Below are 14,128 nucleotides of genomic sequence, written 5' to 3'. Positions count from 1 at the left end.
GAAGAGCCGCGTTAGTGATTTGGATTTTTTTTCCCCAAAAATGTAGACACTGGAGCACTAGCACAGACTTTCTGAAGAAGTCTGACATGATTCTTAGGAAATTGCCAATAGTGAAATACACACAGCTGATCTTTCCCCTTGGGAAATGAGATGATGCTCCCAGCAGTATGATACCATGACTTGACTTATTCATGAGTTCTCCTGAAAAAACTTTTCTTCTATCAGGAATATTTTCAAAATGCATTTCAGAACCGGAAAGACAACATGGGTTAAAACAAAACAAAACAAAATGTCAACAGACAGATGCCAGCTTTGTTTAAGGAGGCTTCTCATCTGCAAATGGCTGAAGGCTGCAAGAATACACTGGGGCACTAGCCCTATGCTGTTTTTAACAGCTTGGGAGGAGTATTTTGGGAGAATATCCTTATGTAAAGTCTTTATGCAAACTTCACATACATCCAAAACTGATAATCAAAGATACCAGTACAATTCGGATGTAATAAAATGCACTGGAAAACAATATGCTTAGAGAACCTTTGATACCAGTATGACAATGACTGAATTCCTCATACGATGCATCTGAATGCCACTAACTATTAGCTCAATATAGAAACTCAGGTAAAAAAACCAAGCTGTATTTTTATAATTCTTGGAGGAGACCACCACATTTGAAAATGTTGTAGAGTATGCACTCTGCCTGTTCACGTACTCTTGATGTTACTAACTGCTCCCTGTGACTGAATTGTAAGTGCATCACTATTAGTATCTTTAACATCTTTAATACACTGGGAGACTGCAGTAGCAGCGAAAAGAACATACAAGCCACATTCACAGCATATCTGCAGATAAGTTGTCCTCAATGGGTTAAGAGCTCTGCACATCTACAAAAGCAAGTCATACTCTAGAAAAACAGTGATAATCACCCTCACAGAATTCCTAGCAGCTCAGCTCTCATGGGGCAATGGCACTTCCTCCTCTCAACTGCCTTTTTTTCATCTTTGGATTTTTGCATGGAACAGACAGTAAAGAATTTACATCAACTTAATTCCTGATAAAAAAAGTTCAGTAGTCATCACCGTGTTGCATGTGCTTGCAGATTTTCTGGTACTTCCATACTCAGATACAAATTTCAGCAACAAGCAAGTGACCTAAGTATGCAGGGCCCATCACTGCATCATCACAGTGATCTTTCTCTGGGACTGCCTGCATTTACACCCTGTGACAACCAGTGGAAAGAAGTACAGGGAAGCTAAATTACAAAGGTGGACTCTGATGCTAATTCACAGCAAACTGGTTATTTCTAAACCTCAAAAGGCAAAACAGCTAAATGATACTGAGAGATGAAAAGCAGAGCAGAAAAAACCCCAAACCTGCACAAGAGGCACCCTTCCTGCCATTTAATACATCACTTTTGTAAACCACAAGTCATCCAACTGCAAGCTTCTGCAAAACCTATTGGCATAAGAACCACCGACACAAACGGTAATGGCACACCGCTAGCACGTGCCGACAGGTAAGTATAACCTCTCCCATCCATGTCTTGCCACTTACTACTGGAAGCTGGACTACTGCAGACAAAAACCTGGTAGTGTAAGCAAAGCTTAAAAGAACATGTTAAGTACTTATGAACGGTTACAAACCCCCAAATCTGGTGAAGAATTAAGAATAAAATTAGTTCTTATCAGAATAGTGGAATTAAATTAAGAACAGCAGCCCTCTCCATCAAAGATAATATGTCTTTATTATGATTGAAGGAGACATTAGAGAAGTGTTTTGTAGTGAAACTACCTTCCAAAGAAACAACCACGTACTGCAAAATTAACTAACATGGGATTTTTTTCCAAAGACTATTAAAAATTTAAAGCAAGGAACTATATAAATCATGCCTATAAACAAATTCTGTCTAGTAGACCTAAATATTCTCCTCTTCTCTATTTTGGACCTATTAAGCAAATCTCTGGAAACACACACATTATAGCTTCTCACGGTGATCTGCATTTAACGTTATTTCTCAATTAAACTGTATGGAAGATAAGCATAGGGCGTAAAAAAGTGAAGAACGTGGGTTTCTAAAGCAAATTGAACCACTGAACAGCTGCATAACTCTTATGTTAGAAATCAGCATTATGCTGCTACTGTCTAGCATAATTTCTGAAAGAGATGACTGTCTTTTTAAAAGAACCTTATGCTTCTGAGTTTCTCACTTCCTAGGGAGGCATAACTTATCAAGGAGTCACAAGAGTAATTAAGAGTGGGAGGGACTTCTAAAGGTCACCTAGTCCAACCTTCAGTTCAAACAGGTTCAGTTGGAACCTTCAGTTCAAACAGGTTATTCAGGCATTGTTCCACCGAATTTTGCGTATTTCTAGGGATGAACATTCCACAGCCTGTGCAGGCAACTCCTTGCAGTCCAACCATCCTTGCAAGGAAAATATGATTCCTTACACCTAATTGTAACTTCCCATATTCCAACTTGTCTGTTGGCTTTTCTCCTATGATTGTGCACCTTCAAGAAGAATCTAGCTCCACCTTCTCGGTATTTTCCCATTAGCTGAAACACAGTAAGGCCTCCCCTTGATCTCCTCTCAAGGCTGAATAAACCCAGTTTTTGCACTCTCCCTATATGTCATGATCTCCAGTTCCCTGGCCCCCTGGCCCTCTCTCAGACTCAGTATGTAAAATGTACCCAACAGATTAAGGATTTACTGAGGAGCCCAAACCCTGGTATGCATGGGCCAAACAGAGTCAACGTCTCTGTCGGGTATGTTCTTGTGCACAGAAGCCAGTATGTGGTCGGCTTTCCTTGTTGCAAGGCTACACTGATGATTCATACTCAACTTGTTCTAACAAGACCAGGTCTTTTTTCTGCAAAGCTGGTTTCTAGCCAGTCAGCTCATCTCAAGTGGAGGGCTTTGTTCCTGGCTTTACTGAACTTTAGGTGGTTCCTGTCCAGCCATTTGTCCAGCCTGTACAGGCCAATCCAAACAGAGGGCATCACTGTACTGACTACTTCCTCTAATTTAGATCATCCAAGATTTTGCTACAGACATACTCTGTCCTGCTGTGCAGGTCATTAATAAACACAGGAAACACTACTGGCCCAGGATCAGTCCCTGAGAGCCACTACCTTAGTTGTCTGTAAAGGCCCATAAACAGATTTTAAGATGTTTGTATGTGTGTGCAAAATGAAGGTTTCACATTCACTTAAAAACCTCACAAATCAGTTTGAAGTTACAAGTATATCATGAATCACCCAAAGTTCTTATTCAGAAAAAAACCCAACTTTAAAAATCACACCTCTGCATTCCCAGCTTACACTCAAAGTCAGAAATCAGCAAGTTCCGCAAAAATCTACATTTATTCTCAATGTTCTTTTACTATATTGATAGCAAAACTCCAACTTGTATCAACAATTACCTGTGCTTACACCACAAATGTAGTCAAAAAGCTGATGAACCGGCTTGCCAGTTAGTTCTTCTAGTTTCCGTAGAGTCTGAAGTGCAACTAAACCCCTGAAACAAAAAAATCCCCTTCACATACAATGGTAGTTTTATCTTACATAGCTCTAATTAAGTCCACCTTTGCTTAATTATAACTCACTCTAACTACAAGAATCCTGAATGTTTCAGGGAATAAAAGGGTAGCAGAAAACAATTATAAGGGAATGGTGAATACTAAATATAAATTACATACTCAGGCATACCAAAAGTAGCATGCAACCGCTACAGCCATATTGTTTTGTAGCAAAGGCTCAGGAATGAACATCTTCTGTGGATGCAGACTCAGGACAGATTTTAGCTGCATCCACACCACACAGCACTTAAAGTTTGGTCTTATATAATGTCCCTTGGGGCACAGGATTTTTCTGTCTGTAATTTTTTTTGCTTCAATTCAGTGTGTCTGAAATAGTCAGATGCATTCCAGACCCATCAGACTTATGCTTCTACAACATGAAACAGAACATCTGGCAAGCAGAGAGAGGTGCTATTTCTGCTGGGCTGTAGCTGAAGAACTGTGTATAGCGAAAGGAGCACCATCTTGCCAACATGTTCTGCTGAGAATGGCACCTCCTACATGCTGCTCCCAAATCTGTCCTGCCTTGTGCTGAAGAGCAGTAGTCAACCCAGTCCATAACTATAACCTGCTGAACATCATCAATTAAGTGGCACAACAGCCAGTAGTCAGTATTTAGGCTCACTCTCTGGACTAATTTCATTTAGCATTATAGATGCAGACAACACTTTCTAAAGATAAGGTGTCTTATAATGTCACACACACCCCTAGAAATCTAACAGAAAAATTAACACACTTCATTTATGCATACAGGCATCATGCTGTCATATGTGAAGCATCCTTCCTTCTACTTTGTAAAATCTTCACGGTTTACCATGAACTTTTGCAAACACAAATGTTGAAGTTGTGACAGAGGCTCACTCCTTATTGAAGACAACCGACTTTGATGCAAGTAAAAAAATACTCTGAGGAAACAAAGAGCTCGTGAAATTGTATTTCTGCAATGACTTCACTTTCTACCAATAAAGATTCATTAATCAGTAAATATTTGCCAACAAGACTTCAAATAGGCCTGAAAACACAGCTTTTATTAAACATCAGACTTCATATTTAATGAACAGGCCTCTACCACTATTCTTCAAAAATTATGGTAGGTGCATAAATTCATGCAGAACTACAGCACACATTACTAAGGACATGGGGCGCAAAAATTCAAGGGAAAAAAGTGTTAGTTGTAGAAGAAATATAAATCATCAGCATGGATAGAATAGCTTTCACCACTAGTCTGTTCATTCTGTCATGACATCAGCTCTGCTAAGGCAGATCACCCTCCAGAAAAGTACAAGACAACACAATCATAAACTACTTCTAGCATTTCACACCAATTTTGTATTTCCAAGATCAGACTTGGGAGCAGACTAACTCAAACAACCATTTAATTTACTTCCAAAGAAGAGTGAGCCAATCCAAGCACTAAGTGTGTAGCTAACAGGCAATTTCAGTGTCATAGGGCTACTAATGCATGGAAATTTAAGCACAAATGCATTCAAAAATAATACCCATCACTTGAATAAGTCAAATGGAACAGAACTGTAAATTGTACATTGCATCTTTGGGCACAAACTTATCAAAGAGAAACTGAAAGTTTCTTTCCAGTTACAGTATGAAAAAAGCTACAAGTATATAAAAAACACAGAGGTTTTACCTTGTACCTCCTCCATCAATAGCAAGGACTCGAATTCCCCAGCCTTTCACAGGGTCTGTATATCCAATTATAGCTAAAGTCTCTCTAACAGCAGCCTGAAGACTTTCATCGTTTGCCTGTCTCAGTCGCAGTAGGCATGGGATTATTTTTTCCTATTGATAAATACAAAGATATTTCATTCTAACTATATATGTTTATACCAAAAGAATCCATGCTCAAATTTACTAATTTGGCATTTAATTATAAAAGCAATATATTAAACTCGGAGGTAAACATCTTTACATCTGTATTTACTCATCTCTCTAACAAGGGAAAGGACTCCAATATTATGTTGTACACACCTCATTGCTAAAGTAAATCCCTATCAGAATTAATCAAAGTGAAATGTAAATTTTTTAATAGCTAGAAAAGTTGTATTTACCAGCAGTTTAGTTTTATTTACTTTCATGTCACATTGGCCAAATATAAACTCAAGTATGGAGCACACAAATTATAGCTAAAAGCCCAGATTTTGTTGAGAAAATATAACATTGTTTCAAAACAGAAAATGCCTTTTAATTACACCAACATCAAAACAAAAATTAAAAAATTTCCTCACACTGAGTAATTTTTAAGCATACAATTATTATCACAAATATATGAAGTATTATAACCAAAACCGGAGCAGTGAATGTACTCTTTCATAATAAAGTAATTCACATCTATTCATGTGGATGCCCAACCTGTACCCTGCCCAGATGGTTCACCTGGCCTGCACTCTATTCCCAAAGATTTGTTTTCCAGAAATTCCACAATTCACATCACACACCTCTCACATCTTGTGGAAAAAGACATGAGACTGACAAATAATGTGATTTGCCTAGTATTACTAGAACAGTCTACTACCCGCCTCTCATCCTCTCGCTGCAGGTAAGAGAATTAGTAGGACTAGATAACATGAACTTACGTGACGGGAATACTACACTCATATCACCTCTCTTCACAGGAAGCATGCAAACAAGCATAAAAACTGTTGTGTGTATGCAGATCAACTGTACTGTACATTCCTATCTGGTCAATTGCAACAGAGTACAGAGTGTACAACCTTCGCCTATCACTACACTAAGCTATATTACCTATCCACATGACAATGCTGTATGCTTCTAAATTAAACACTGCAATCTGAAAAGCCTTTAGCTAGACTACTGATAGTTTGCATGTGAACCTGCTTGAACTAGCTAAAAAAACAGCTATAAAGATACATTCACATTGTAATCTCCACAAATAGAAAATATTACTATTCCACAAAACCAGAAAAGAAAGTTTTATGTTATTTTACGTCACTTATCTGTCATATTTATTTTTTGTCTAAACATGAAGACTATTTGCACCTTAATTGCAACTCCTCTGCTCTCTGGAAATTCTAGAAGATGATAGGTGAGTTCTTCAACCCTGCTGATACAGACTCTTCTATTAGAGGATCTTCGTAGGGCTTGAACTAAAGCTCGAGTCCTGTTATCAATACTCACTCTTGCAATAATCTAAAAAAAGATAAAGTTATAAAAATAACATGAAACTACTCTAAGAAATGTACAGTATTTGTCAAGACTAATTCCAAACTGTTATTTTAAGATTTCTCAGAAGTAATGGACAACATGTTGTACTAGAGATCTACTACAGGCTCCCAGTAAGCATTGCTTAAACATAAACAGGCAACTTTTTGATTGTTTACTGGACAGCTCACAGCAACAATACACCAAACAAACATATCAGCACGTACTCAGATGTATTTTCAGGGCAATTCTGAAATCACAGCATTTGGACCATGAAGAAGTGTAAGATTACTGTAACTACAACAAAAAAGAAGCAACTAGATCTATCTATATTTATGTACCCGATCCCTATACAATATGAACATATATATACACACACACTACATGCACACGTATATATAAATTTACACATAAATATATGTACTTATATAAAGAGGATATAAAGGTTTTTATATACATACATCTATATACTTATAAATAAGCATATGTATGTATATGTAAGCTTATACAACTTACATCAGTATGTGTATATATAAGTATATAGATTTTATATATGTGTATGTGCTGGTTTGGGCTGGATAGAGTTAATTTTCTTCATAGTAGCTAGTATATGGGGCTATGTTTTGGATTTGTGCCGAAAACAGTGTTGGTAACACAGGGGTTTCTGTTACCACTGAGCAGTGCTTACGCGGTCAGGGCCTTTTCTGCTCCTCACACTCCAGCGAGTAGAATGGGTGTGCACGAGATGTTTGGAGGGGACACAGCTGGGACAGCTGACTCCAACTGACCCAAGGGATATTCCATGCTGTATGACATCATGCTCAGCATATAAAGATGGGGGAAGGAGGAGGAAGAGGGGACACATTTGGAGTTGTGATGTTTGCCTTTCCAAGTAACCATTACACATGATGCAGCCCTGCCTTCCTGAAGATGGCTGAACACCTGCCTGCCCATGGGAAGTAGTGAAGGAATTCCTGTTTTGTTTTGCTTGCGTGTGCAGCTCTTGCTTACCTATTAAACTGTCTTTACCTCAACCCACGAGTTTTCCCACTTCTACTCTTCTGATTCTCTCCCCCATCCCACAGAGCAGGAGTGAGTGAGCTGCTGTTGCTGTCCAAGGCTAAACCACAACAGTGTGCACACATACTTATATAAGAACATATGTACTTATATGTAAGTAAGTACGTACATAGGTATATACTTATGTAAGTGTATATTTAATGTATACAAATATATATGTTTACATATAGGGATATACACATGCATGTATATATATACACTTGTATAAAATAGACATTGAAATCAATTATAAAGAAATAACATTAAACAAAGACTTGCCTTTTCTCTCTGAAGAGACAGATGCTTTTCCTTCTCTTCTGCAGTCTTAGCTTCCCTTGCTTTGTCCTCTTCATCCTTCTCAGATACTTCTTGTTCTGGCTGTTTACTCTTTTCTTGTGAAACAACTTTTGTATCGGATCTTAACTTGGGAACCAACCCACCAATGTAACTGTCTACAAAAGCTTGTACACTGTTACTGGGATAGGAAAGAAAGTCTACAATACTTTTTTTAGTGGAAATTGGAAGAGTGGTATTTGTCTTTTCAGCACCCAGAGTCTCTGCCTCAGGAGCTAAAGCAGCTGCTGAATCCACTGTCTTTTCTTCACTTATTACAGGATTTTCTGATGAATTAAGATTATTCCTCTCTTTGCTTTTAGACTCCTGTAATAAAGCATTCCTTTTTTTCTCTTGATCCATAACAAAATTATTATTAAAGTACCAGTTGATATGATCAGCTATGAAGTTGTAAGTCTCTCCAAAATTTGTAGAAAAGTAGCTTATATGAAAAAGGTGTGTTTTAGTAGACACTGAATCTTCCGAAGTATCTTGGTAAGTGCCACTTGAACTTCCTAACACAGACTCTGAGTCTTCATTTGCACAACTGGGTATCTTTGCAGCTGGGCCTCTGTTGCAATCCTCCTGAGTTCTGGCATCTGTGACTTGTTTATCATTTTCCAGATTTGCACTGATGTTATTTGCATCTGCATTACTTTTATTTGCTTTTCCCAGAGTACCTGAGTGTGACTTTAATCGAGCTATCCGTGAAACCAGTTCACTGTGAGTGCCAGACACTGCCTTTGAAACAGATTCTATAGTATTCTTAATTCGTGACATGCGATTGGTCACTTTTGTAAGTCCTTTGGAAGAAGAAGTTAAAAGTTTAGAAACTCTGTAGTATAAAAGGTCATGGCTGTAAATGTATTTGTTATACCAAAATGTTCTGCTTCTGGCCCATTTACACTGAGGCTCGCTTGTATGAAAAACTCTCAGGTGAATGGCATGATTTATCCTCCAGCAGACTTTAGGTCTATACAAATACAGGTATTTGTTTCTTTGCTTCCACCAAAGACTTTTTGGGTTAATCACAAAGAACAAACAGGTGTCTAAAGAGAAGTGAACTGTCATTACTTACAAATAATTAAGCCTTTTCTACGTTGCTTGTCTACTTCATTCCAGAAAATATATCTCAATAAATAAGTCTCCTATCACCGTGTTATCTGAAAAAGAAAAAAGAAAGCAAAAATGAAACCCTAAACCCAGTTAAACTAAACCCACAATGTTGCTTAAAGCAGGCCGCTTATTCTTTCAGTAAAGACAATCAAATAAAATGATCTTACAGGGATATCTGCCGCTGAGGACATATGGTAGTGTTATCCCAACAGTTCTATTTCAACACATTCTTCCTTAAAGGCCAGTTTAAGTTCATGTTGAGCAACACTCCACAACAAATACTTTGCTGAAAGTATTTAGTGACATACAGAAAACTGCTTGCTGGTCTTTCCAATGAAGAGAAACTCGTACAGAGAGACCAAATTTCAAATGAAACTGTCATTATGTATCACCATTCCTTTGCAGAATTCCTCCCAGAAGAGGAAGCACACCGATTCTTTGGGCAAACTTCAGCATAAAGCCACAAATTCAACAAAACGTTCCTAACTTAAGAGCAAAAGGCTGTATATAGCCCTTACTCTACAAAGAGAGATGTTTCTGGGGTGGATCAGAGTTTCACACGGCTATACAAGCTCCTGCTGAAACCGCAGGAGCAAACCCATTACTCGCCTAAGCAGCAAGCTCGGGCTCCCCTGGCTCCTGCCACAGCGCCAGAGGTCAGCCAGGCACACACGGCCGCAGGCCCACGCCAAGGGAGCAGCAGCCGCCTTACTTACAGGTTCCTCGGCAGCTGCCGGCGCCGCGCCCGCCCCGCCAGCGCTCCTGCTGCCCGCCGCCGCGGCCGGGGCTATATAGGCACCGGGGGGCACGGGCTCTGCCCGCCTTGCGCCACTTCGCAGAAACGATTTCGAGAGCGGCCGCGTAAACAAGCACCGAGTCCCGGAGCGGCCCCGGCCGCCGCCCCCGCCGCACGTCACGCGCCCACACCCACCCCTGCGTCACGCACGCGAGTCCCGCGTGCCTGGCACGCGCTCACCGACACCCCCCGGGGCGACGCGGCCCACCCCGGCGGAGGCGGGTACCTGCTGGGCAACGGCTCCCGCCTCCCCGCGCTCCCCAGGCCGCCGCCGAGCGCCAGGCAGGGCCTACCGCCCTCGGGAGCGGGGCCGACCGCTGGGGCCGCGGCCCGCGCGGTGCCGCCCCGGCGGAGCGGGCAGGAGAGCGGCGGTAGCGACAACGGCAGCGGCGCGGGGCCGCCAGCCGGGCCGGGCCACGCTACGGCGCCTGCGCCGCGCCCAGCACGCCGGAAACAGCTGAGGCACGCGCCGTCTCACCAGGCGGGGCGGGGGCAGCGGCGGGGGGCGGGCGGTGTGGCGCAGGAGGCGTGGCGCGGGGCGGGGCCCGCAGGGCGGTGCTAGGTCATGGCCGGGGAGGAGGCGGCGGAGGCTGCGCGCGGGCTGCGGCAGGCGGGGGCGGGGCGGGGCGGCGCGGCGCGGCTACGTGCGGAGCGGCACGCGGCGGGTGGGGCTTGGAGGGTGCGGGCACGCCTCGCCTCAGGGCGGCCCCGTGTCCCGTCGGTGGCGGCGGCGGGACTGGCCCTGCGTGAGGCTGCTGGCGGCGCCAGGCTCTTGGTGCCGCGCCCCGGAGGCGCTGGGGCGGAGGCTGGGGGGGGGGTGCTGGTGCTGTACCGCGCGGCTGGCTCTTTTGTGGCCGCACGCCCCGCACTTCCCGCTTAATACTTGGAGAAGGATCACAGACTGTGTGCGTTTCATGGGTTTGACAGGGTTAGGGGGCACATGGGTGTTACCCAGCCAGCCTGAGGAGCAGCACAGGCCTGTGAGCTTCCCACCTGCACTGTCTGAAATCAGTTTCTTTGAAGCTGGCTGCACCGAGGGTGGTGACTGCAGAAGGCTCATGAGGTGAACACCTCAGTGGGCTGCTGAAGGCCTCACCTCATGAGGAGGATAATACTTCATGTGTCGTTTCAGAGTCCAGTCATCTGCTTCATTCTTTCTCACAAATTAAAAAGTAAAATTAATTTTCTTACCTGGTGTTTTCTTCCCCAAGGGAAAATTTATATCCATTGTGTATTCTAATCATTATACTGTGAAACAGATTGAACTTTCCGTATCTCCTGATGCAAGATATTTTTCAGCCCTTGAGTATTTTATGAATATTATTTGAATAATTTGTAGTTACTTTTTTGCCTCGTGTTAATGTGGTGGGTTGACTCTGGCTGGATGCCAGGTGCCAGCCAAGCCACTCTTGTCGCTCTCCCTCCATCAATGGGACAAGAGGAGAAAATAACAATAGAAAGCCCAAGGATTGAGATAAGGACAGGGAGATCACTTACCAAGTACTATCACGGGCAAAACAAACTCATCTTATGGCAATTAAAATGTATTCCCAACTAATAACAGAGTAGGATAGTGAGAAATAAATCTAAAAACACCCTTCCACCCCACCGCTCACTTTGTCCCAGGCTCAACTTCACCCCCAGCTTCCCCACCTCCCCCCTGTGCAGCAGGGACGGGGCCTGGGGGCTGCGCCCCGTCCCTCACACCTGTTCCTGCCGCCCCTTCCCCCTCAGGGGGAGGCTCCTCACACTCTGCCCGGCTCCAGCCCGGGGTCCCCCCCACGGGGCGCAGCCCTTCAGGCACAGACGGCTCCAGCCTGGGTCCCCCGCGGGGTCACCAGCCCGGCCAGCAAACCTGCCCCAGCCCGGGCTCCTCTCCCCACGGGGACACAGGCCCTGCCAGGACCCTGCCCCAGCACGGGCTGCCCACGGGGTCACAGCCCCCTTCGGGCACCCCCTGCTGCGGCGTGGGGTCCCCAGGGGCTGCAGGTGGGGACCTGCCCCACCGTTACCCTCCATGGGCTGAGGGGCACAGCCTGCCTCACCAGGGGCTTCCCCAGGGGCTGCCGGGGAACCTCTGCTCCGGGCCTGGAGCCCCCCCTGCCCCTCCGTCTGCACCGGCCTGGGGGGCTGCAGCGGTGCTCCGCTCACACAGCCTCACGCCTCTCTCTGCTCCTGTTGTGCAACATTTACCCTTCCTTAAGAATGTTGTGACAGGGGCACTACCACCATTGCTGATGGGCTCAGATTTGGCCAGTGGCAGGTTCGTCTTGGAGCCAGTTGGAACTGGCTCCGTCCAACACAGGGGAAGTTTCTGGCATCATCTCACAGAAGCTGCCTCTATAGCCTCCCCACTACCAAAACCTTGTCATGTAAACTCAATGCAATGAAATTTTTGTGCTTTTACGAGAGTATCAAGACAGGACTTAGAGGCAGTGTTCCAGTATCACTTCCTCAGTAAAATATTCAGGAGCCACAAGTAGCTCATGAGTCATGTGTTATCTAGGATCCTTTTGCACAGGATAGTGGCAGTTCACCCCCAGGTGCTCATCTGTTCCCTCCTAAATGCTTTCAGAGTTGCCGTTAATTCTGGATTACAGTGGCCTGTTCTGCAGGTATGGTCTGCCTGCTTTGTCTGTAGGTGTCTTCATACCTGGTTGTATTATCTGGTGGTGGTTTACACCTGGCAACTGTTTTCAAGACTTGTGTGCTATTCTTTAATTTATCGTGGGGTTTCATTGTATATGGTTAAGATAATTTTTAAACCAAATAGCTCAAACAGTAGTGGCCTCTGCCCTAGGTGCCAGATGCAGCTAAGCTGGGAGGTTTTGCTGCCTGTTGTATGAGTTTCTCTGGGTAAAGGCTGCTTACTGTTACGAAAGCATGACAGCACTGATCACGTTTTAGCCTGTATCAGCATTAGCTTAAGCAGCTTCCCCAGCTGTGTCTACCCTTGTGCAAACCCCAGGACTCCTGTTTGCTTGCCAATGTGGTGAACTGAATTGGACCTCATCAGATGACTTCAGAAGCAATGGCTCATCTGAAGCCACAGTCTGAGCTGGCTCTAAATATGCTAACTTGCATTCTTAGGACAACAAAGTTTTAGACAAGACAAGACCTACAACTTCAGTAAGAAGGTTGGCCACGTTAAGCTTCATGCTGCCAGGACACATCCTTCCTCTCTTTGACAAATAAGGTGTTGGAGGTAGGTGGCAACTGATCCCTTTTAGCTGCACATAGCTCCTTCCTAAACAGTCACACTCTCTCCTTCTAAAATTCTGTTCTGTGCCTGCTTCGGTTTTTGTCTCACCACTGGTATATGTGTAATGGTATGTCAATTCATACCTTTGCTAAGGAAAAGATTTAAGGATTTCATATTTCAGGTCTACTCACAAACCCGTGCGTTCTTGCCACATGGCTCTCCACAGGGATGAACCAATCTGTCTGATCTGACATGTTCAGAGGCCCATGATTCATCAGCTTCTCAAAACAGCCACACAGCTCTCTGACAGAACTAAAAAAACACTGGACAAAAAAAGATAAATATATGTGTTTCTAGGCACAAGTTCTGCATCCACACATTCTCAAACATTTTGCCAATTTAGCCTTGTCTTTACTATGGTCATGACATTAAGAAGAAATGATCTAAAATTTATTTATTTGAAAGATAGACACTTCAACTAAGCTAATTTTGTAAGCTCTCTTAATAGTCAAAGGTGAGTTGATTCATTGCATTTGACTAAACACCTACTTTTCAGATAAGAAAGATGAATCCACCTGCAGTATTCAGAGTGACTAACTCCAATCACAGTAATTTCTACATAGCATGGAAACGATAGCATTTTCACATTTTGAAATATATTTTAATTATAGTAGTATGTACATTTGCTGTTTTTAAAATACTTCCATTTGAATACTTTGCGTGGAAGCCTCAACCAAGAATTTGGTGTGATTATTCGTGCTTTTTTTGCTGATCTCTATTAGGTTGCGTACCCAGCACTCAAGCCCTGTCAGAATGGTCCCTCAAAACATGATAGTTTCCAGTTTAGCACAACACTGAATGTACTTTGATTT

At 43.3% G+C, this 14,128-nt stretch overlaps 1 protein-coding gene across 7 annotated transcripts in view; it reads right to left on the bottom strand.

Moving 5' to 3' along the window:
* The window catches only part of PNPLA8 (patatin like phospholipase domain containing 8), a 42,447-nt gene extending 31,962 nt beyond the window's left edge, over positions 1-10,485 (bottom strand). For 2 of the 7 annotated variants that reach the window (XM_040594234.1, XM_040594235.1), the window contains exons 1-5: positions 10,281-10,484; positions 8,089-9,305; positions 6,589-6,738; positions 5,219-5,370; positions 3,418-3,512 (exon numbers count right to left, since the gene is read on the bottom strand). In XM_040594234.1, the coding sequence (XP_040450168.1) occupies positions 3,418-3,512; positions 5,219-5,370; positions 6,589-6,738; positions 8,089-9,213 (1,522 nt within the window). In that variant the 5' untranslated portion in view covers positions 9,214-9,305; positions 10,281-10,484. Of the gene's footprint in view, positions 1-3,417; positions 3,513-5,218; positions 5,371-6,588; positions 6,739-8,088; positions 9,306-9,974; positions 10,125-10,280 lie in introns of those variants that run through there. The other 5 variants (XM_040594230.1, XM_040594231.1, XM_040594233.1 and 2 more) reach the window with 5 other exon arrangements.
* Between the last annotated feature and the right edge of the window lie 3,643 nt (positions 10,486-14,128).

Source organism: Falco naumanni, chromosome 5, assembly GCF_017639655.2.
Source record: "Falco naumanni isolate bFalNau1 chromosome 5, bFalNau1.pat, whole genome shotgun sequence".
NCBI lineage: Eukaryota > Metazoa > Chordata > Aves > Falconiformes > Falconidae > Falco > Falco naumanni.
Note: the sequence above shows the minus strand (reverse complement) of the source record. Positions and strands in the feature narration are given on the sequence as shown.